Genomic DNA, 22,832 nt, shown 5'->3' with positions numbered 1-22,832 from the left:
TAATTTATGGTATAATTATACAATGTAATATTAGACAGATGTTAAAAGAAATGAGGTCAATTTTTATCTACATGTATTGACATGAAAAGTTGTCCAATATATTTTGAGTTCTACTACAAAACAATGTACAATATAATCCCAATTTATGTTAAAAATAAAACAAAATACTCTTCATGTACCATATAGGATTGAATACAACTTTCATTTTCTAAAATTCAATAATTATTTGAATTGTAACACATAAAGGAAAGTATTACTATCACCATATTGCCTTTTAAATAGGAGGCTATATTCTGGAGGCAGTTGAAACCTTTGGAATCAAAGGACGTACCAAAGAGAAACAGGACTTGAAAAGGAATGGGGTGAACAGTGAGGTCACGAGGCTGAGTAGAAGGTCAAGTTGAGGTTGTTTGTGAGAAGAGAGTTTAAGGATTAACGTTTGGATTTTTCGTTCTTTCTTGCAGGAAGCAGTTGGCCATCTTGGCTGATCTGGTGAGAGATTTACCGCTGGAGTTCGACTTCCTCTTTTCACAGTCTCAGGCAGAAGTGATTTCTGGGAAGCAGGAAGGTACTGGGCCTTGAGGGGAGCGCTAGGTCACCTCTTAGCCAACCGTGGCACAGTCTCGCTAACAGATGTTTAGGATTGCTTTGTATATCTGATTTTTATTTTTCTGACAGTAATTTTCTTGGTTCTGCTGTATAGTTTATTTGCATATTCTGCATTGGTGTCTGTTTTAGAATGCTGCTTCCAGAAGTCATCAGTTTATATCTGTTTTTAACTTTGTGCTAACTACTGTGGTTTTAAGAATGTATCAGTACATAATAGTGGTTCCAAATGGCTCTTTGGTTAGCGAATTACAGTTCTGAAAACATATCTGCATTTAGAAGTTGTACTGAGTTTGCCAAATTCAAATGTAAAGCAAATTACTAAAGTAAGGAGAAGTTTTGATTGCAGGGAATGATCAGAATGAATTACTTTTGTTTTGTTACGGGCTTTCCTTTCATTGCACTTACTACGCAGTATTGATACCTTCCTAAAAACTCACCCTATGGGGTTTGTAGTTTTGGGGTGGAGTTGAATGTGTGTTCTTGTGCGGTCTGTATGATGAATTATATTTTTGTTTCTTGGAAAAAATGATCTTTTATGTCTTTTAATTGCAGTCCACGTAAGGGAAAAAGATTTATCTTTTTCAATTTCAACATTGCATTTTTCAGTCCTAAAATTTCCATTTGGTTCTTTTTATATTCTATTTCTTTGCTGAGACTTTCTGTCTTTCCATTCATTGTAAGACTGATATTATTTCTTGGTTATGTAGCTGCTTTAATATCTTTGATCATTCCAACAGCTCTGTCATATCAGGGTTGGCATATTTTGACCATCTTTTCCCTTATGAGTTGAGATTTCCCTCATTCTTTCTATGCCAAGTAATTTTATATTGTATCCTAGACATTTTGAATATTATATTATGAGACTCTGGGTCTTGTTTCAATCATAAGGAGAATATTGATTTTTTTGTATGTTTGTTTGTTTGAGCAGATAGTTGACCTGGTTAGGTTCAGGCCTCAAGTTCTGACCTGCCTTCTGTGGGCTGTGATTCTGTTGGTTCATCTTTAAAAGACTTGGCACTGCTATTTGGATTTGTCCCGTGGGTGTGCCAGCCAGTGGCCAGTCTGGAACCTGCATATAGCCCGTACCAATGGGTTGTCTCGCCCCAGCTCCATTCTCAAAACCTTTGTTATATTGTTTAGAGTCAGATCCATGCATATGTAGCTTGAAGGTGAGCCCAGGAGTTCATACACCACTTTATTCCCTTTTTTCTATGATCATCCTGACACTTTCTGGCTCCTTGGAGCTCACTTTCACAGCCCTCTGGTCAGAAAGCCCAGGTTCGAATCTGCCCACTCTGCCATGCATTTATTTCCTTGATTGCATCTGCATGCAGGGCCAAGTGGTGGAGGACAGAGGGAAAAAAATAAGCAATAAGGATTTGCCCCAACTCTTGGGTCTGCAGCATGTTTGGTCAGAATTTTAGGTACTTGCCCAACCTTGTGCTGCTGCAGGATTGCCTGGTAGGAGAATAAAGGAAAAAAAGGAAGGGATTACCCCCCCCCCCGCCCCCGCCCCACTCTCCCTACTCTTTGTAGCTTCCTTTTCTGCTCCTTGGAACAGACAGCAAGGTCTTTCTGTCCACCTGGTGTGTTCTTTTGTGTTTCAAGCTACTTAGTCCAGGCCAGGTAATATATGAGGGGGGAAAATGGGAAACTCAGTATTGGTTTGGTGGCTCTTTAACATCTGATCTCTGTCCCAGTGTGCCCACTATCATTAATTTTCAGGGTCCTCAGAAAGCTGCCCCGTACACTCTATACAGAGTTTATACTTGCATTCAGTGGGGAAGCAGGGTGGACTGTGCTTGCTTCATCTTGCCCAGAACCCAAACTAACATTTTAACGTTTGTTTCTGTAATAATTCCTAGTTATTGTAGGAAATTTAGAAAAATGCAAATCGTTTTAAAAGTGAAAAACATCACAAGATAAAATATTTTACTTTATTTAGTTATTTTTTAAGATAAAAGATTTTAAGTTCATGCACTGAGAGTGTGGAGTAAAATATTATTACCACTAGTTTTGTAAAAAAAGGAGAATTAGAGCAACTCTGGGGAGAGGTGTATTCATGGTGTAGCAGAAGAGAATTAAGTGAAGGCTTTTGTATTTCTCTCTTAGGGGTTTATGCATGGATTGGAATCAACTTTGTTTTGGGAAGATTCGACCATGAGGATGGTGAGTAATATTGTCTTATGACAGTTCCTTAACTAAAGGCTAAAGGATTAAGTTATAACCCATCAGTAGCAAGTAAGTGCTAATGTTGAGTTATTTTCTTTTTTTTAAAAAAAACTCAAGATGCTTCATTTTCCAGCCCTAATTAACTTTCTTTTGTTTCTTTTTAACTTTTAATATGGAAAGTTCCAAACATTCACAAAAGTAGAGTAAATAATAAAATGAACTTATATGAATCCGTTACCCAGACCCAACACTTACTAATGTGTTTTGCCATTGTTTTGGTCCCCACACTCCCTCCACACAACCTGAATTTTTCTCTGATTGAATTTTTAAAAGCAAATCCCAGACATAATCATTTTACCTTCATGTACTTCAGTATGTATCTCTAACAGATGAGGAGTTTCAAAACAAAACAAAAACAAATCCACAATGCCATTTTCATACTTAAGAAAATTAACCATTTCTACTATGTAGTCAATACCCATCTAATTCCCAGGTAGCGACTTCCCTGATTGTCTCAATATGTATTTGTAGTTGTCTTGTTCAGATCAGAATCTGAACAAGGATCACGAATTTCATTTGACATGTCTCTGTTAATCTATACCAGTTAACCTTCCCCCCCCACCTCTTTTTTCAAATCATTCATTTAAAAAAAAGAGAAACTAGTCGCTTAGTAGAATGAATTTGCCATGTTCTAAATTTGGTTGACCGCATCTTTGTGGGGTCTTCAACGTGTTTCTCATTTCCCCATAGGTCCTGTAAACTGCAGATTAGATATGGAAACTTGACTAGACTCAGATTCAGTTCTTTCCACAAGACTAAATCATAGATGGTGCTAAGTGTTTCCTGCTACATCACATGAGGAGGCTGGTTGTGATGTCTGCTTGTCCCACTTTTAGCCGTGTTAGTACTGATCAGGTATTCAGGGTTCAGGTATTGTCAGCCTGATCTGAGGTATTATAAAAAGTCCTCATTCACTTTTCACCTAATGGTTTAATAGCCAATTATCATTGCTTAGATCTGGTTTTTTCACTAGAAGTTGCAAAAGGATCATTTTTCTAATTCTATCATTCCTTCTGCCTTTAACAGCTGGGATTTTTCATATTTAAGATTATAAGGTTATTTAATTTAGTTGATTTTATATTTATATTCTTTTTCTCTTATGCTAAATATTGGTCCCTAAATATAATAACATATTTTTTTATTTGCTTTGTTCCTCGATATGTGTTTAATGGTTTTAAAATAATATCAATAATATTACCAATAAGACTACCAGAATGTGGTTTAGATATTTATTTGTTCCTTTTGTCATTAAGATATATCTACAAGGGATATATAGTCAAAATACCATGTTTTAAGTCACTTGAAATAATTCTTCTCTGTGTTAATTTCTTTTAGTTTTTTTAAGGGATTGCTGTTTTCTGTTTTTTCCTTCTTTTTTACTTAATTTTAGTTTTCAATTCCTTTATTTATTTTCAATTCCTTTATTCCTTTATTTATTTCAGAATCAGATGCCGAAGCTCCCCAGGAATTGGCAACGGGACGCAGAAGGACAGTAGGGATACTGGATATGGGAGGAGCCTCTCTCCAAATTGCCTATGAAGTTCCTACCTCAACCTCTGTCCTTCCTCCAAAACAGGTATTTTACCTTTTAGGGAAATCCCATCGCAAGGGATATCCGTATTTGTGAAGGAAATTTGATTTAGATTAGATTAGATTCTTTGGATTTAGACCAACTTGCCTGGGTCCAAATATTTGTTCAGATACTTGCTAGTTTGCATTTTCTTGAGCAGGTTACCTCTCTGAGCCTTAGTTTCCTCATATGTAGAAAGGGAATAGTAATAATATCTATTTCATAAAGTTGTGACAATAAAATACCACCATTTGTGTAAAGCCCTTAGCAAACTGCCAAGCATATAATAAATGTTCAATACATTTCAGCAATTATAGGCATACTACCTATCTCATGCGGTTGCCTGAGGATTAAACACGATAATGCATATAAATCGCAGAGCACAGTATTTGACACATACTTGTTCATTAAATGTTATTCCCTTTCTCTTACTAATGATTCCATTCTAATATTCCTTACCTGAGAAGAATGTAAAGAATGTACTTTGAGGGAAAAGTTTTATCATAGAGAGGAAGAAGAAATACAGACACTTGTGAGCACCTATCATGTGCAAAGAATGAGACATGTTACACTGAGCCCAAAAGCTTGTAATCTGTCAGTGAGACAGCCTGCAATACCAGGCAAACCATGACAGTGTGCTGTCATTTGATGTAAACCAGAGTTTCTTGTCCTTGGCACATTGACATTTTGGGCTGGATAAGTCTTTGTTGTGGGGCTGTCCTGTGCTTTAAATGGTATTTAGCAGCATCCCTGGCCTCTACCAGAGGATAGGAACCCCCCCAACCCCCCCACCTACCATCTCCCAGTTTTGACAATCAAAAGTGTCTCCAAATATTGCCAGATGTCCCTTGGGGTGCAAAATCACCGTGGTTGAGGTCCTCTGGTCTAAACAGAGCGGTGGCAGTGTGGGAACTGGCAAAGTCAACTCCATTTGCAAAGGCTTGAATGGGAGCCATGCCAGCTTCGTGGAAGGGATGATACTTACTTTCCTTGGATGATGACAGGCTTTTGTGTAGTGGAAACTGAAGGAAGGCCCTCTGCATGGAGGGAATAGTATGCACAAGGGCACAGAAAGAGCAGCAAAGAGCCCAGAATGTCCAGGGAATGGTGAATAACCTATGGCAGTATAGGATTTTAAGTAAGGCTGGGACAATAAGATGAAGTTAAATTGTGAAGAGTCTTGGGTGCCATGCTAGGGAATTTGTCTTTTGTATCTATAGATAGTGGGGAACCAGCAAAGATTTAGGAGTGGGAAGTCATTTGGGCCTCAGTTTCATCATCTATGAAATAATTAAACTCTGAAGGTGTCCTTTCCAGCTCTGAATTTTATGGCTATGTTAATTGTGTGGCTGTGATCCAATCAATCCATTTTTTTAGGAAAATAATTTCGGTGTTACCATGTTTTGCCGAAAATAAGACCTAGCCGGACAATCAGCTCTAATGCGTCTTTTGGAGCAAAAATTAATATAAGACACGGTCTTATTTTACTATAAGACTGGGTCTTTAATACAATATAATACAATATAATATAATACCGGGTCTTATATTAATTTTTGCTCCAAAAGATGCATTAGAGCTGATTATCTGGCTAGGTCTTATTTTTGGGGAAACACAGTAGTAGGAGAAACAAATGTGGGTCAGGGAACCTTGGGTGAGAAGTGTTAAGGGGCTAAACAAGACAATGTTAAGTGGAAATGGAAGGGAGGGGACAGATTTCAAGGGATGATTTGGAGTGAAAAAAGAACGTAATGTGGTGGTGTGAGTAGGGCAGGGAGGGATGGCCAGTGATTCCGAGGGCCCAGCTTAGAGAATTAACTGGAAGGGTGAGGATCCCAGTCACTGTGAGAGACCACAGGGGAAAGGGCAGGGTTGATGCTAAGCAAACCAGGTGGTTTGGGTAAGAGCATCTTTCTGGTGTCCAGCTCTGAAGTCCTACAACCAATGAGCTTAATTTCAGGTATGTTGAGTTTGAGATCTCTGAGGAACATATGTGTCCAAATACCCAGCAGGACTGTTGGAAATGTGGTTTTGGCATTCAGCCAAGAAATCTGTGCTAGGGTTGGAGATTTTGGGAACTAGGTTGTGAAACTTTCTAGGCTGTATTTGTTAGTATGTATTCAACTAGTAAAATGAAGTCATGGTTCTGATACTAAGGGGTAGGTGGAAGGTGGCAGTGGGCCTTAAACAAATGACTGTGTGTGCAGATTTAGAAAGCAACACTGGTTTAGGAATATATTGGCAAGCAGTTGTGCACATACCGGTAGCGATGTAATGGATCTTAGTGCTCCATAAAAAAAGGAAAGAAACAATGAGACATAGCAATAGCACTTCTAAAAACCTACATAATCCTTAATGCCTAATGCATTTTTTGTACAGTTCACAGTTGTGCCACTACTATCGGATTCCAAAATGTTTTCATCACCCCCAAAAGAAGCCTCATATTCAGTATCAGTCACTCGCCTGTCCCCTCTCCCCAGCCCTAACAGCCACTAATTTACTTTCTGTCTCCATAGATTCCTGTATTCTGGGTATTTCATATAAATAGAATTATACAGTATGTATCCTTTTGTGACTGGCTTCTTTCACATAACAAAATGTTTTCAGGGTTCATCCATGTTGTAGCATGTGTCAGTCCTTCAGTTCCTTTTTATGGCTGAATAACATTCCATTGTCTGACCATGCCACATTTTGTTTATCTGTTCATCAGCCGATGGACATTTAGGTTGTTTCCAGTTTTTAGCTGTTATAGATAATGCTGCCGTGAATATTCACATACACATTTTTGTGTATACCTAAGTGTTCTCTTGAGCATATATCTAAGAATGGAATTGCTGGACACAGTAGCATTTTCATAAATTAAAAATAAATACATTCAAAACAATAATTCAAAACAGTTTGGCAATAATACATATAAACAAATATTACACATTAAGCACATTAGGATGGTTGCCTCTAGGAGGAGCAGAAACAGGAGTGGGTGTGAAGATAAAAGGAAGTAAATGAAGAAAACAAAAGTGGGGCTTTACCGTGATAATGTGCTGTGAACTGGGGAATGTGATTAAGTCAACCTCTGTACCTGAAGTCAGGAAGGAAGGGAGGGTGGGAGGAAGGAAGAAAGTAGAGCACATTTTTATTGGAGGTACGATAAAACAGAACTTTCTCAATTCCAAATCTGTCACAGAGACCATTAGGACTTCTTGAATCATTTTAGAAAAGGCCATAGAATAGATCTCATGATGATCTCCCAAATTCCTTAAATTTATTTTTATCAAAGGATTTTTTTTTTTTCTGATTATAAAAATAGTACATTCCCATTTTGGAGAATTGGAAAATCAGAAAAGTACATGCAAAAAAACAACAACCTCTGCAACGATTTTACTTTCAGTATAACTACAGATAGTGTTTTGGTCTGTAATTTGGTATTCAGTCTCTGATTTGTTCTTTTTTGTACAGTCTTGTAATTTTATGTTTTTGTATAAAATAATGCTATGAGGATGAAAGAATGCTACAAGGTATGTTCACAGCCAGCAAAACCTGGTGTATTAGCATTGTCATAGCTTTCTAGAAATCAACCAAAACGAAAACTCCCCTTTCTCTGTTTACATTGCACTGCAGGAAGAAGCTGCAAAGATCCTGCTGGCTGAATTCAACCTGGGTTGTGATGTACAACACACCGAACATGTGTATCGGGTTTACGTCACGACCTTTCTGGGTTTTGGGGGCAACTTTGCCCGGCAGCGCTATGAAGACCTTGTGCTGAATGAAACTCTTAACAAAAACAGGTACATTTGGCATGAGATCTGTGCTTCTGGAATAGAATGTCATCAGGTTGCAGATATTAAAAAGAAATGTTCATATCCTATTAAGATACATCCTTGCTTCCTCTTTCTTCTTAGCACCCCTGCCAACGGGGTAGCATCTCTTAGAGACTCTCCAGTAGTCGTCCACTGGATCTGGGTCAGAATGCTTTCTGATCTTTGTCATCAGGACTCATAAAAAAGTACAGCAGCTTATTGTGATGACTTCTTACTGTGTCTCACTTCGGACGTCACAGGATTAAGTGAGATTAATTACGTTAATTTCAAATGTGCAGTACAGTGTAGCTCCTCGCAGTTTCTTCTACACGGAAGTGCTCAAGACATGTTTGTTGAATTCAAATGGAGTTGCATTTTATGCGGGAGTTAGTTTCATAGTGCACTGAACAGATGAAAAGCTTTTGTAGTCAAAATTAACCTTGAACTTGTTCTCTCTCGATAATTCCAGAATAGTCCATTTTTCCTCCATCACGGACCAGGTCACTGATTCTTCATTTAAGTAACAGATACAGTAGTTAGACTATAATTGTGGGTGTTTTTGTTTTTTTTTTTTAACATTTAAAATTATTTTATCATTATGCCATTGAAGGAAAGCATAATAGATAGTAGAGTTCTTTTCCACCATGAAATTATTTACCCCCATTTGTTTAGCTAGAAACACTAGTTTGAAGAGGTATTGGTATATCCCATTTGTAATAACGTCTCTACAGCAATCAATTGTTTTACGTTGGAAGCATGTTAAGGAAATATTGTCTCATAAGTCTGTTTTGGTTTTGTCTCAACTACTAAGAGTTCAGGGTACTTTGGGAGAATCCTGTTATCCCAGGTGATTGATGAAGGCAGTCAAGTCAAGCTGTGTGTTTGTATTGTGAAAATACCCTTAAATGTTGCTGGTTGTGGAGCTCAGATCACTCCTGCTGGCACGATGACATCTGAGGAACAATCATTATGAAAGCTTCACACCAGTGTTGTTTTGCTCTGCTTCCTTTCCCATTTTCTTCCTCGTTCTGCTGCTCTTTTTTCTCTCTCTGCTATTTTCTGCTGCCTTGGAACTTGCCAGGCTTCATCATCTTCTTCCCATGTATTGACATTTTCTTGCCATGTTTCTTGAGTCACCTAATTTGGAAGAGTGATTATTTATCTTGTGTAGTTGCTGATCTATTAGAGAAACCTGTGCTTCCTGGGATGTCACAACCTAAGGGTTCTCTCTTCTTAATAACGATTTTCTAAGTTTTCTTCATAGCTGGTGTTACATCCTTAAAATAGGTTCCAGGTGTTCCAAAGCGTTTTGTTGTGTCGCCACATTCCCATCCCTTCCTTCAGTCTTTATACTTGTGGGTGCGTCTTTATCCTAGGAAGTCCACTCTTCAATGTCTGTTTAGGAAATGATGAATAATTAACTGCAGTTGACAGGGTTACTTGGTCTCAACTTAATTTTTGTCCTCTGCATGATCTACAAATTAATCTCTTCAGGAATGAGAATACTGTTGCTCAGCAACTACAAACTAAATAATCAGTTGGCTGTTGGGGGCGGAATCAAATTGCCCCTCCGCTCCCTTCCCCACTCCGAGTCAGGCATGGGCTCCATCACTTGCCAGCCATTGCCACTGAGCCACTGCCGTGGTTCCCTCTCAGGAAATTCCCCCAGCCCCTCCACTTCACCTCCTCCCAGTTGTTATTTTCAGCATTAGAACCACACTCAGCAGGGTGAGATCTTTGCATTTTTAAGTCAAGTGGGAAAGAAGACTGGATGGAGAATAGCAGATACACATCTCCAATTTCACTTTACACTGGGAAGTGTACATGTTGACTAAAACGTTGAACAACATCGGTCACTGCCGTATTTCTCTATTTATTTTCTTCCTTTTTTCTTTTTTTGCTAACTTGAATTTGCTTAGGTTAAATGTTCATGTGACTCGGCTACATGGTACTACTCCATCCTTGTTTCTGTGATGTCATGTAAAATTATAATACAGTGTCTGTGAGGCACAGTCTTAGAAATGGTTTCTTAAACGAGGCGGTTCTTCGAGTAGGTTGGGTACAGCAGTGATGTGTTCTGTGTGTTTTTGTCCCTGTGATAGGTTGCTGGGCCAGAAGACAGGTCTGAGTCCTGACAATCCGTTTCTGGATCCTTGCCTGCCCGTGGGCCTCACAGACGTGGTGGAGAGGAACAGCCAGGTCCTGCACGTCCGGGGCAAAGGAGACTGGGCGACCTGTGGGGCAATGCTGAGCCCCCTGCTGGCTCGCTCCAACACCAGCCAGGCCTCGCTGAATGGCATCTACCAGTCGCCAATTGACTTCAACAATAGCGAGTTCTACGGTTTCTCGGAGTTTTTTTACTGTACAGAGGACGTGTTGCGCATTGGTGGCCGCTACCACGGGCCGACATTTGCCAAGGCTGCTCAGGTAAATGATTGATGACAAAGATGGCTCATGCCAGCAGTGGCTGTTTATTGGGTGCCTGACTTTCCTCCAGGCGCTGTGTGAAGGGCTTTGCTTCCATGGTCTCACTTGACTCTTCACAGGAGCCCAATGAAGCATCATTTTACAGATGAGGAATTGTATTTAGAAAAGTTAAGGAAGCTGCTATACTATACAGCCTTGCAATTGATTAAGCTTAGGTTCCCAGGGCATCCTGTCACCCAAATGTTCACCTAGGTCTATAATTGTTGTGGTAGCCAATAGTTTTTCCTATAACTTACCACATTAAACATTGCTTAATGTTTGTGACCCCAAAGTATCATCTTTAGGTATTTTTCCCCTTACTGGGTGCTCCCAGTTGTAATGTGCTTTTGGAGCTGATGTCACACAGGTAGACAAGTCCACTTTCATTTTCTTGGTTTGAGCTGTTAAAAGGTCGGAGTGTATAGGGTCACTCAGAATATTAGAAAGATGTTGTGAAAATGTGCAATGATGGGGGAAGTGGTATTTAAATGTAAAATGCAGAAGATATAAAAATTCCCTTTGAGCACATATAGGACTTAAGTATCCTGTAGGCCTAAATCATCAGTTACCTGGACAGGTTAAAGTTCCACTAGCTTTCTGTAGTTCCCGCTTTAATTTAGATTCGTCACTTTGAATTATTGTATGTCTCTCTGATCTGTCTCTTTTATCAGAAAGCTTATGAGAAGAATCTGTTCTGTCTTATGTTTTTTATTCTTTCCATTCTGCTTTATCTAATTCTCTAGCGTTCTCGTGGTGGATGACTTCCGGTAGAATAGTATGTGCAGTATGTATACTGTTCTGTTCCCTACAGCCAGTCCCTAAGAAATACTGAGAAAGCCTGGTTTGTATTTGCTTTTTCCTCTCCAGCCGTCAGGATCACCCTCATACTTCCTTTCCTTTTCCAGCATCCAGGGCTCCCTGTCTGTTCATGGCCTGAATCTTTCTCTCATTTTAAAACTTCTTCAAATTCTATTCCCTTGAACACCGAAGGGCTCAAGTTATTGCTGACCCGGGTTGCTAGTGGCTTACTATGCTCTCTTTCCCAGGTATAAAAGATGATTTTGTTTCCTTGCGTTCCTTACTTTGACTCTTACCTTCCCAGTGACACCTTCCCTGGCCACTCTATCCAAAATTGTAACCTTCCCCAATATTACCTATTTCCCTTTCCTGCTTTATTTTTCCCGTGAGCATTTATGTTGTTTAACACACTCTGTATATGTATATGTACATGTATGTGTATGTATTTATGTATGTATATTTGGTTATTGTCTGTCTCCCACCAGTAGAAAGTAAGTTTCATGAGAAAGGAAGAAATTTCAACAGATATTTTTGTCTGTTTTATTCACTGCTGGACCCTTTTGGCACCTGGAATAGTACCTGGCACATAGCAGACATTCAGGAAATGTTAGTTTACTGAACAGACAAAAGGAATGATTCCTTTGGTGAGAATTACCACATGGAGGTAGGCCGGTGACAGGTTTTTGACCACTCTGTTCCATCTGTTTTACCTGCTCGCGTCAATCTTACATGGAGTGGAAGAACGCGCTCTTTGGTTTTGGTGTTGCTGTTCCTGATCCTCACCTTACCCTTCTCCGAAGCCTAAGGGACTCAGGCGTCATGTCAGGCTGGCTTTGTACTAGACTTAGAGGCGACAGCAGTAAATAGGAGTGTCTCCAGGCCACTCACAGAACCCAGCAGCCTGAGATCTGGGACTTGCCTTGTATAGGACCTCGTGCCGTGAATGAATATGCCATTTCTGTTTTCCTGAGTCAACTAGTAGCCCCCGAGTAACTTTAGAAATGGAATAGCTGTGACTGTGGGGAAAGTTATAGAGTTTGCCTCCAACTTCACGGTGCACCGTTTCTCTGTGGTTGTTCCAGGATTACTGCGGCATGGCTTGGTCAGTACTAACTCAGAGATTCAAGAATGGCCTCTTTTCATCACATGCAGACGAGCATCGACTCAAGTAAGTAGCTTCCTTTTCCCCCTCAGATGTAGCCTTGAAATGTGGACAGCAGATTATAAGGAAGGAAAGCAAGCAATAGTTCAGAGTGGAGTTTATGTTGAAGGAGAATTTGATTATTTCAGATTTTGATTTTTCTGAGAGATAGGGGACAAATAATGAGCCTATTTTAGTGAAGCCAAGGAAAACCGGGTGTTTACCAGAGTTATCTCCAAGCGGTTCAAAATCAAAGTTGTGGTCTTTTTTTTTTATTTTTTATTAAAGTCCTTTTTATTAAAATATCAAACATATAGAAAAGTAGTAATAACAGTAATATAAACCCTCATGTAACTGTCATCCAGCTTTAACAAATACCAGTATTTTGCCAGATTGGTTTATTGGTCCTCCCATTTTATAACATTTTAGTTTAAAAGTTTTTAAACATAAACAAAAATAGTATAATGAACTTCTGTACCTACCCTATTTCCCCCAAAATAAGACCTAGCTGGACCATTAGCTCTAATGTGTTTTTTGGAGCAAAAATTAATGTAAGACCCAGTCTTATTTTACTATAATATGAGACTGGGTCTTATCTAACATAATATAAGACTGGGTTTTATATTAATTTTTGCTCCAAAAGATGCATTAGAGCTGATGGTCTGGCTAGGTCTTATTTTCGGGGAAACATGGTATCACCCTCCTACTCTACTAACAGTTAACAACTCCTGGCCAATCTTGTTTCATCTATTTTCCCATCCACAGCTCCCCTCTTATCTTAACTAGACCCAGACTTCCTATAATTATATACATACATATTTCAGCATGTTCTCTGAAGATAAGAACTCTTTAAAAAAATAAAAAATAAAAACAAAAATAAAAGAAAAACATAGCCATAATATTATTACATAAAGGTGTTCTTCACATTTCTGGTAAATGTTAATATAAAATAGGCTCGAATTTGGCTCCACCTAGAGGTGAGGGAGCTGAAGCTGAGAGAGAGATTTTTTTGACATCCGTGGGAGTGTGCAAAGGAAAACAGTAGAATTCTGTTTCTTCTTTTTAAATTTTTTAAATTATTTTTTTTGGTCACACAGATATCAGTGTTTTAAATCGGCTTGGATGTACCAAGTCCTTCATGAAGGATTCCACTTTCCCTATGACTACCCAAACCTACGGACAGCCCAGCTGGTATATGACCGAGAGGTTCAGTGGACGCTGGGAGCCATTCTGTATAAAACACGGTTCTTACCACTCAGGTAAGGTGGACTGACCAAGCTGGCTTCTTGTGCTCAGAAGATGTTAGTAAGGGCTTCACGATAGGTTTCTTAAGTGATCTTTCCCCGCCAAAACACCCCACCAAGCAAACTCCTCTTATTATTACCACATGAACTGCTATTGCTAAGCAGGCATGTTGAAACAGAAAGAAGGTTGAGATTATGGGTCTGTTCCACAGCTTTGCAATTTCAGAAATTCAGCTTTATTTGTTGATCCACAACAAATCAATTGAGGATTGAGCTCTCACTAACCACTTCCAAGATACTGACTCATAAAAACGAAAATGTCATTCTTAATTTACCCTGGAAAACATAACTGACTAGAGAACTGGGGTGGGCTGTCTCTACAGAGCCATCTTTTAATGAGGAAAGCCACTCTAGAGATTGTGTCCTTGGCTTGGAATGCTTTTGGTGGGCCCGAATTCAGAGGACATGAGATGCTTCTTAGGAGGGGTATTTTCATAAAGCTACAGTAGCCTGATGTCTTGCTCTTGTGTACCACGAGATATTTGGGATAGTCTTTTAGGCACTCATTTCCCTGGATTATTTCACATAGACTAAAATGAGTTCTTAATCTTTGGTGCCTGCTTTACTAAACTCAGTGCCGTCAGAAGCCAGGCAGGTGATAAAAGTCAGACAAGGGGGGAACCGGAGAGCGTGTGCCCTACACAAAGGGCTGGTCACTGTCGTGCCGGTTCTCATTTATCAAGAGAAGCCAGAAGTCCATATTTTATGTGCAGTCTTTCAGTTTGGAGACTCACATTTAAAAAACAAAAAAACTGCAGCTGAAACAAAACAAAAACGGTTGTGGTATCGGGACCATCAAAGAGCGGCTTGTGTTCTAGACGACAGACCACTGCATTTAGGTTTACATGTCTCTTAATTTTTGTCCAGATTGCAATACAGGTGATCAAGGGACAGCTTTCTTTAGCTGTCACCTAAATCCTCAGGAAGCACAGAAACTTCTTTTTTTTTTAAGATTTAGACAAAGTCCGATTTGTTGGTTGGACTTAGGGGCCACCTATTCTCATTAGTATCATATTTACAAACTGTGTAGGCCAGAGTGGTATGGGGCCACTGTTGAGACTAATGTTATAGACGACCAGTCTTGTCCTACTGTGTGTTTTTTTGGCTTCCGATTTTGTTCCCAGATTCTGGAGGGTGTAGCCTGTGAGGCCTCCTCTGTAGGCTGTGTAAAGGAAGGTCCCAGAGGGATCACACGGCAGCCCTGGGGCTGGACATGTGCTTCAGCTTTGCTTGCTCCATGGAGATGGCATCTTAGAGTGTTTGCGTGGATGGAATAAATGGGACAACATCCCTTGGCCTTTAAATCAGCATCGAGGTCTGTCTCTGAAGCTAACATTTCTTTCCACCTTCAAACTCTTCCCTAGGGATCTACGGCAGGAAGGTGTCCGACAGGCCCACAGTAGCTGGTTCCGTCTCTCCTTTGTCTACAACCACTATCTCTTCTTTGCCTGCATCCTGGTGGTGCTCCTGGCCATCATCCTGTACCTCCTGCGGCTGCGCCGAATTCACCGTCGACAAACTCGAGCCTCAGCCCCATTGAACATGCTATGGATTGAAGATGTGGTGCCCTTGATTGGGGTCCAGGTGGGGCCATGAGGTTGGGCAAGGACGAGGGAAGCTCGCGTCCTCCAGAGTTGCTGCTTATAGCGTTCCACCACTTTCTTATATTGGCCTCAGATGCTGCTTTGCCTGACCTTGTGGATACCTGGCCTTGGAATTTCTACTTTAGTATCTACTTTAATTCCTTCTGTCTCCAGGTCTTCTTATCTGGGAGAAGCTGTAATTTGGTCTGTGAAGAACTAAATAATGAGAGATTGGTGCTAACAAAGGTGGCCAGCCTTAGTCCAATTGAATCATGCTTCTTCTGCTCCTTTATCTGAGAGGTCTGGTGTGTTCCTGGGATTTAGACTTTTCTCCCCTTGCTAAAGCATGAAGTTTGGCACTGGGCACACTGGACGCTGGGTTGACACCAAACTTGGAGCATCTGATGCAAAGCTGAAGACATTCTAGCAAGCACAGCAGCCCCTTTTTTCTCTGTAACAGAGATGTCATTTATGTGGAGATCCACAACTTTTACTAGGGAGCCAAGATTATTTGTAGTTCAGTGGAACAGATATGAATTTCCAGGCAACCAAAATAATACAATTTCCTTGCTTACTTGACAAAGAAGCTATGATGAGTGTGGTCCGAGGGCCCTGACAGCGTTGCTGATGTTCGTATGTGATTTTAAAAGATTAGAACGCCTTCTAAATGAATGGTCCATCAAAGGTTTTGACAGGATCTTATCTGATGCCTGGTAGGACCACAATAGAAAATTTCCCCATGTCTATGTGCCTCACAGGCTGTTCGGGCATTATTTTTTGTGTGTGAGCCTTAAATGTGCTTGTAGGATAGAGAAGCTGTGATTCGGATTGGAGACCTGGGTTTGTCTGGTTTCAGGTCACTGTCCTCTAGGCCTGTTTTTAAAAGTCCTTATACAGGAAGATTCAGAAGAGTTCCTTTATTTCACTGCTAAGATCAGTATGCAGTTTGGGAAGGGATGTATTTGGGTTGTTTTTAAAGAAGGAAAGAACAATGTTAGGATAATGGGCAAAGGCGATAAAACCCAAGCTCTTATTTATTATTGTTTTTCTGAGAAATATAAATTTTCTCAATTTGACTCTTGTCTGAAAAGAAGCAAACTCTAAACTTTGGACTACATAGATAAATCTGTTCACAAGCCACCTGGCAACTTTCAGAACCTTTGTTAAGAGATGGCTCCACCACAAACAGCGTTTCCGTTACTGGAGAGGAAAAGCCATAGTAATTACATTTTCACCCACGAAGCTCCTCCACGTTTAACCTTTAAATTGCATGAGGATTTCTTATTCTTCTCCCACCCCCCCATGGAATCTTCTTTATATTTTGTCCCTTCCTATACGTCCTGCCCAAGAATATGCTCCCAGAGTTGAAGGAACCTTGTTTTCTATTTTGTCACCTTTGATTTCTAGAATTAGATGAATAGGGGAAATGGAAGGGGGGAAAAAGTGGAATTCTTAAAATATAAGTTCCATACTGGAAGGAGAATGGAATTAAATGCTTCATAAAACAGAGAAAAAGAAACCAAGATCCTCCTAGAAATAAACTGAAAAGATGAAAAGAAGTGTACTGACTCTTGGTTGGTAGGTGAAAAAAGATGAGTCTCGAATTGTTTTCAAATTCGATAAAAATGGTTCTAGCAAAGAGTCTGAACGGTTCCTTTGGAAATATTTTTTTACTTTTCATTAGGGCTTCTGTCACAGCAATTTCCTTTAATTTTTAAGACTTCTAAGTTGCCTTGATTTTTCTTTGACTTCTTACTTAATCTTCGTGTTACTGTGAGTGAGCCCTTGCCTGATGAATGCTGCTTATTAATCATGTCAAAATACGTTTTTGCTAGCCACTGCCCACTCAGGTAGCTCTTTCTTTTCCCCTCACCTTTGTTTCAAGTACTGTTTTTGGTTTTCTTGTGGTCAGTGACGTAGTCAAGTTACCCAATTGGCCAACAGTGATCACTTCTGTTTGCTCAAAATGAAGTTGTAGCAGGGAAGAGGTGGTGATTAGTCCAATTTGAAAGCTGTTGTTAGTAAAGTTATTCTTCATCCTGGTTATAATAATAGCTACCATTTGTTAAGCATTCATTGTGTACCAGACACTCTGTTAAGCATTTTATGTATGTTATTTAATCATTATGACTGATTGATATTACTGTGTTCTTTTTATAGTTGAGAAACTCAGGATACTTATGTTTATCATTTTTTTCAATACAAATGTATTTCCTATTCTTAATTTATTTTAATTAGGCTTTGAGTTTTTGTGTGGTGTGCTACATCCTGTATGTTATTTTAATATTACAGGATCTAGGCTTGTCTTTATTACCATGAGTAAAACTTCTGAGTCCCATGGTATAAAAATAAGATTTTTACCATACCCCTCAGAAAAATTGAATATATGCTCTTGGTATTGGCTCCTGTGCTTCTCCCATTGCTCCCAACTGATGATTGTAAATGAAATCTCAGATAGAAACAGAAGCCATTTATTCCTTGCTGAGGGCCAGTTACTTACATAGTTTGCTTTCTCTTGATGAAATATTCTTCAAGAGACTGATAGACTGATAGCCAGACAGCCTATCTTGCCTTTAACCCTCTTTTAGCCCTCAGTTTTTAAAGATTTTAGTAGATTTCTATTTGCAGTTCTGCGTTTTGAGTGGTTCCCTTGTTATTACAGTTATGGTTCCATAAAATTCACATTCCACTGGTTACTTTGAATCCTACCAACCAGTCTTCTTGGTAACAGCAACAATGAGCCTGAACTGTTTTAGTACTTTTATTATTACTAAGACAGGTCACAAATGTCAAAATCGGAGTCAATGGCTTATAGGAGTGATGCTTTATTTGTCTTATGTCACAACCCATCACTTTTCTCTGAATTCTTGTCACTAGGACATAATGACAATACGTGTAATATCCAATTATATGGCATTCCATTCACTTAAGTTGTAGTTAACTCTAAGTGAAATTATACCGTCTTTCTCTCTGTACCTTAGCTCCTAGAATTGATTTTCCTTGGTCTAGGTATGTGGAATCACTTCCCAGCATGTTTATTCTTCTAATGTCGTCCAAAGTACTTTGACTGTTCCCTCCTCCGCCTAAGACCTTCCTTTAACTTCAAAGGCCTCAGGCAGTGATTATTAAAATGTGGTTGATTAAGTCTGCCTTACCCTTGCTAAGCTAGACTTTTTAGGCATTAACATGTATTATCACGTTCATATTTCATTTTCAAAATAAAATAACTTATACTTCTCACTGTTATCTAAATAGATTGCCCCCACACACACACCCCTATTCTCAGTTTTGTGTTTTTGCTTTTTGTCAGGAGTGAAAGACAGGTGGGTGGTATGATTTAGGGGAAAGAACTTGAGACTTCATGAACAGCAGATTTGGATTCTAGTCGTGGCTTTGTCATTAACTAGCTCTAGGACCCCAGGCAAGTCACTTGCCCTCTCTGGATCATTTCTCATCTATAAACCAGGTTGGCTAGGCAAGATGATTGGAGGCCAGTTCCAAAGGGAGAACCATTGGCCTAAGGAACTAAAGGCAGGAGAGAAGGTAGGAAAGTGGTATAGTTTCAGGAAGAGGATTTTGGTTTTTGGTTTAGAAGGCCAGGTTGCCCAAAAGAGCCAGTGTCATCTCCTACTTTATCCATAGCCCCTGCCATTCCCTGATGGGAATGGCATTTCCAACAGCAATCATTATACATAAATTTCAGATGAGATTTTTAAAGGGATTTTAGAGGTCTTCTGGTTAAAGCCCTTGATTTTATGGATGATGAAATTGAGGCTCAGAGCAGTAGTAACATGTGCCAAGTCACAGTGAGCAGCTTCAGGCATCGTTTTCTCTGTTCTCTGTAACACACACACCTGTGACAGCTGCAATGAAATGCTCATTGACCGAATCTTCCCGCAAGTTTATGTATTTCAACAGAATCTATTCTTTATAATACAGCTGACTGCAACTAACCATGCCCAATCTTTTAAACTGCTGCTGATATTCATTTTTGGTCACTTTGCTCACATTTAGGAATAAAATATGAAAGACTAGAAATAGTACCAAGTTTTCACGACATCTATTCTAGCTTCTGGGTTTAATACTTTTAAATTTTAGATGTCGCTTTTAAACAGTTTGCTTAATTTTGTACAATTTTCTGAACCACAGCATCCAAGCAATTCATGTGAATGGTTACAATCTGAATTATGTAAGGTGTAAATGCCTATTAGATCTACCTCATTAAGGAATTTGGTTGTAATTCTTGGGCGGTTCCCAGACTCCCTATGGAAACAGAGTGCTGTTTCTTTTTGCTGTCTTTGAAGTTCTTTTCAAACTAATTCAGGACTGGTATCTAATTTCCCTTTTTGCTGTGGTATGTGATATAACTTCAGTTGGGATTAAGAATTAAGGTAGAAGTAGCAGCGGGTGTCTCAAATTCTCCCAGATTAATCCCTTAGATGATGCTAGTTTCAGAATCCTGCCAGTAGGGCCATATGCTGTCAAACTTGTGAGGATTCTGTTGGTGTTACAAAAAAACATGTTAAAAAATGAGGACTTTTTTTTATTTCCCTTGTATTATTACCCAAGTGTTTCCCTTTTGCCCTAATATGTCATTATTTCTCAGTTTGTCAATACCCTTATTAGAGGGACAGAGGGGGAATACATCTGTTGACTGTTTTGTTTCTCTGGAAGTCTGAGCAATAGGAGATCCTTTTATTTGTTAAATTGAATCATTACTCCTACTATAGGGCTTTCTACTTTTAAAATGTATTCAATTATCGCCTGCCATTTTTTTTAAAAAAAACAAAGTTGAAACAATTTTGAGTCCCAGGATGTTTATAGCCATGCATGTGTGATTCAAGCAAGCTGGAAGACAAGTCTGCTCCTGAGCCTCTGTCATGCGGGAGACCCTGCTCGCTGCGCCATTTGTCGTGCAGGGAGGCCTGCGGGGTCTCTGCTCCCGCTCCCCATACAAGAACGCAGGACATGGTGAGGCCAAAAAGGAACACCCACGGAGCCATAGGTAGGGGAGTCATACCACTTTATTCTCTCTGGCGGCACTATACTCTCACTGGAGGCTGGATACACACTGTCCGCAAACCGCCATCCACACTTGCCAGCCCAGCCGCCATCTTCTTGCTAGCCCCATTCTTTTTTCTCCTTCTCTTCCTCTCCTCTCCGTAGCCACAGCAGTTATATTGTGGCCAATGGCTCACTGGTTACAGCTGACGGCCAACTAGCCACAGCTGATGGCCATGCAATCACAGTTGGCCATTTACTACCTGAGCCAGCACCTGTCTATGTGAGGCCGAGAGCCTGGAAACTACTCTCTGGGGCTCCGCCCCCACACTCCACCCCTACAGGCTCTCGCCTCACAATCTACGCGACAAGCGTCTTCCGCGAGGGGACCTGTGCGAGGAGCCTGGGGGTGAATGCAATATCCTGGACACAGCCAGGCTCTCTGGGCACAGCCAGGGTTTCTCAGGGCACCACCAGTGCTTCTGGGCACGGCCAGACTTCCTGGACTTCTTAGGGTACCACCTGTCTTCCCGGACACAGCCAGGGTTTCTCAGGGCACCACCAGTACTCCTGGGCACTGCCAGACTTCCTGGACTTCTTAGGGTACCACCTGTCTTCCCGGACACAGCCAGGGTTTCTCAGGGCACCACCAGTACTCCTGGGCACTGCCAGACTTCCTGGACTTCTTAGGGTACCACCTGTCTTCCCGGACACAGCCAGGGTTTCTCAGGGCACCACCAGTACTCCTGGGCACAGCCAGACTTCCTGGACTTCTTAGGGTACCACTAGTTTCCCCGGGCACAGCTAGGGTTTCTCAGGGCACCACCAGTACTCCTGGGCACTGCCAGACTTCCTGGACTTCTTAGGGTACCACCTGTCTTCCCGGACACAGCCAGGGTTTCTCAGGGCACCACCAGTACTCCTGGGCACAGCCAGACTTCCTGGACTTCTTAGGGTACCACTAGTTTCCCCGGGCACAGCTAGGATTTCTCAGGGCACTGCCACTTTCTCTGGGAACAGCCACACTTCCTGGACACAGCCAGGGCTTCTCAGGGCACCACCACTCTCTGTGGGCACAGCCACACTTCCTGGACACAGCCAGGGCTCTCAGGGCACCGCCACTCTCTCTGGGAACAGCCCGACTTCCTGGGCACAGCCAGGGTACCTTCAGGGCTCTACTACTCTCTCTGGGAACAGCCCGACTTCCTGGGCACAGCCAGGGTATCTTCAGGGCTCAGCCAAACTTCCTGGACTCAGCCAGGGCTCTACTCTCTCTGGGAACAGCCCGACTTCCTGGGCACAGCCAGGGCTCTCAGGGCACTGCCACTCTCTCTGGGAACAGCCCGACTTCCTGGGCACAGCCAGGGTATCTTCAGGGCTCAGCCAGACCTCTCAGCGCACTGCCACTCTCTCTGTGCCTCTCAGGGTACCCTGCTGGAACAACAGCGACTCACAATCAAGGTGCTTACATATTCTCAATGGCGGCCAGTCAAGAAACAAAAGCAAATATCCCCCAGTTCCACTAACAACAGTTCCCAAACAAACAGTCAAGCTGTCCATTAAATTAGGGATGGAAGGCAATTCCCCATAGTCCATAGTCCTTCACCAGGGCTGTCCTGGGGGTGAGGGACGACCTGGACCTCACCCTCATCTCCCATGGAGGACTCAGCAAGCGTTACCTCCTGGGACTGTAAGTCCTGCATCCGGGCTGCCTGAGCAGGGACTTCCCCGGCCCACAGGGCTGCAACGACCTTCGCTTTCTCCGGCCTGTGCTGGTTGGGGAACCGTCCACATCTTTCCACCTCTCCACGGGGCTCCATCTCGCCAGCAGCTGCGTGGCTTTTCCTGTGCTGGTGGGAGAACCGTCCACGTCCTCCCACCCCTCCACGGGGGTCCAGCTCTCCGGCAGCTGCTCCTCCTGGTCTTCCTCAGACTGGGTGTTCATACGCACAAACTGCTCCACCGTCCTTTGGAGAGCTTTGCCTGGCACCATATCCTGCCGACTACGCCATGTGTCATGCGGGAGACCCTGCTCGCTGCGCCATTTGTCGTGCAGGGAGGCCTGCGGGGTCTCTGCTCCCGCTCCCCATACAAGAACGCAGGACATGGTGAGGCCAAAAAGGAACACCCACGGAGCCATAGGTAGGGGAGTCATACCACTTTATTCTCTCTGGCGGCACTATACTCTCACTGGAGGCTGGATACACACTGTCCGCAAACCGCCATCCACACTTGCCAGCCCAGCTGCCATCTTCTTGCTAGCCCCATTCTTTTTTCTCCTTCTCTTCCTCTCCTCTCCGTAGCCACAGCAGTTATATTGTGGCCAATGGCTCA

The 22,832-nt window shown here is 41.4% G+C and overlaps 1 protein-coding gene and 1 pseudogene across 2 annotated transcripts in view; one reads left to right on the top strand and one right to left on the bottom strand.

Annotated features, from left to right (window-relative positions):
- ENTPD7 (ectonucleoside triphosphate diphosphohydrolase 7) overlaps positions 1-18,735 on the top strand; it is a 36,696-nt gene extending 17,961 nt beyond the window's left edge. For both annotated transcript variants that reach the window (XM_019724871.3, XM_088791900.1), the window contains 8 exons: positions 465-568; positions 2,722-2,778; positions 4,284-4,417; positions 8,027-8,193; positions 10,308-10,632; positions 12,552-12,637; positions 13,708-13,869; positions 15,279-18,735. In XM_019724871.3, the coding sequence (XP_019580430.2) occupies positions 465-568; positions 2,722-2,778; positions 4,284-4,417; positions 8,027-8,193; positions 10,308-10,632; positions 12,552-12,637; positions 13,708-13,869; positions 15,279-15,510 (1,267 nt within the window). In that variant the 3' untranslated portion in view covers positions 15,511-18,735. The remainder of the gene's footprint in view (positions 1-464; positions 569-2,721; positions 2,779-4,283; positions 4,418-8,026; positions 8,194-10,307; positions 10,633-12,551; positions 12,638-13,707; positions 13,870-15,278) is intronic.
- Positions 9,173-9,828, bottom strand: LOC109443853 (receptor-binding cancer antigen expressed on SiSo cells pseudogene; annotated as a pseudogene).
- Positions 18,736-22,832: the final 4,097 nt, after the last annotated feature.

Source organism: Rhinolophus sinicus, chromosome 15, assembly GCF_057876585.1.
Source record: "Rhinolophus sinicus isolate RSI-liver-muscle chromosome 15, RSI-T2T, whole genome shotgun sequence".
Lineage (NCBI taxonomy): Eukaryota > Metazoa > Chordata > Mammalia > Chiroptera > Rhinolophidae > Rhinolophus > Rhinolophus sinicus.
This window is presented reverse-complemented; position numbering and strand designations above follow the sequence as displayed.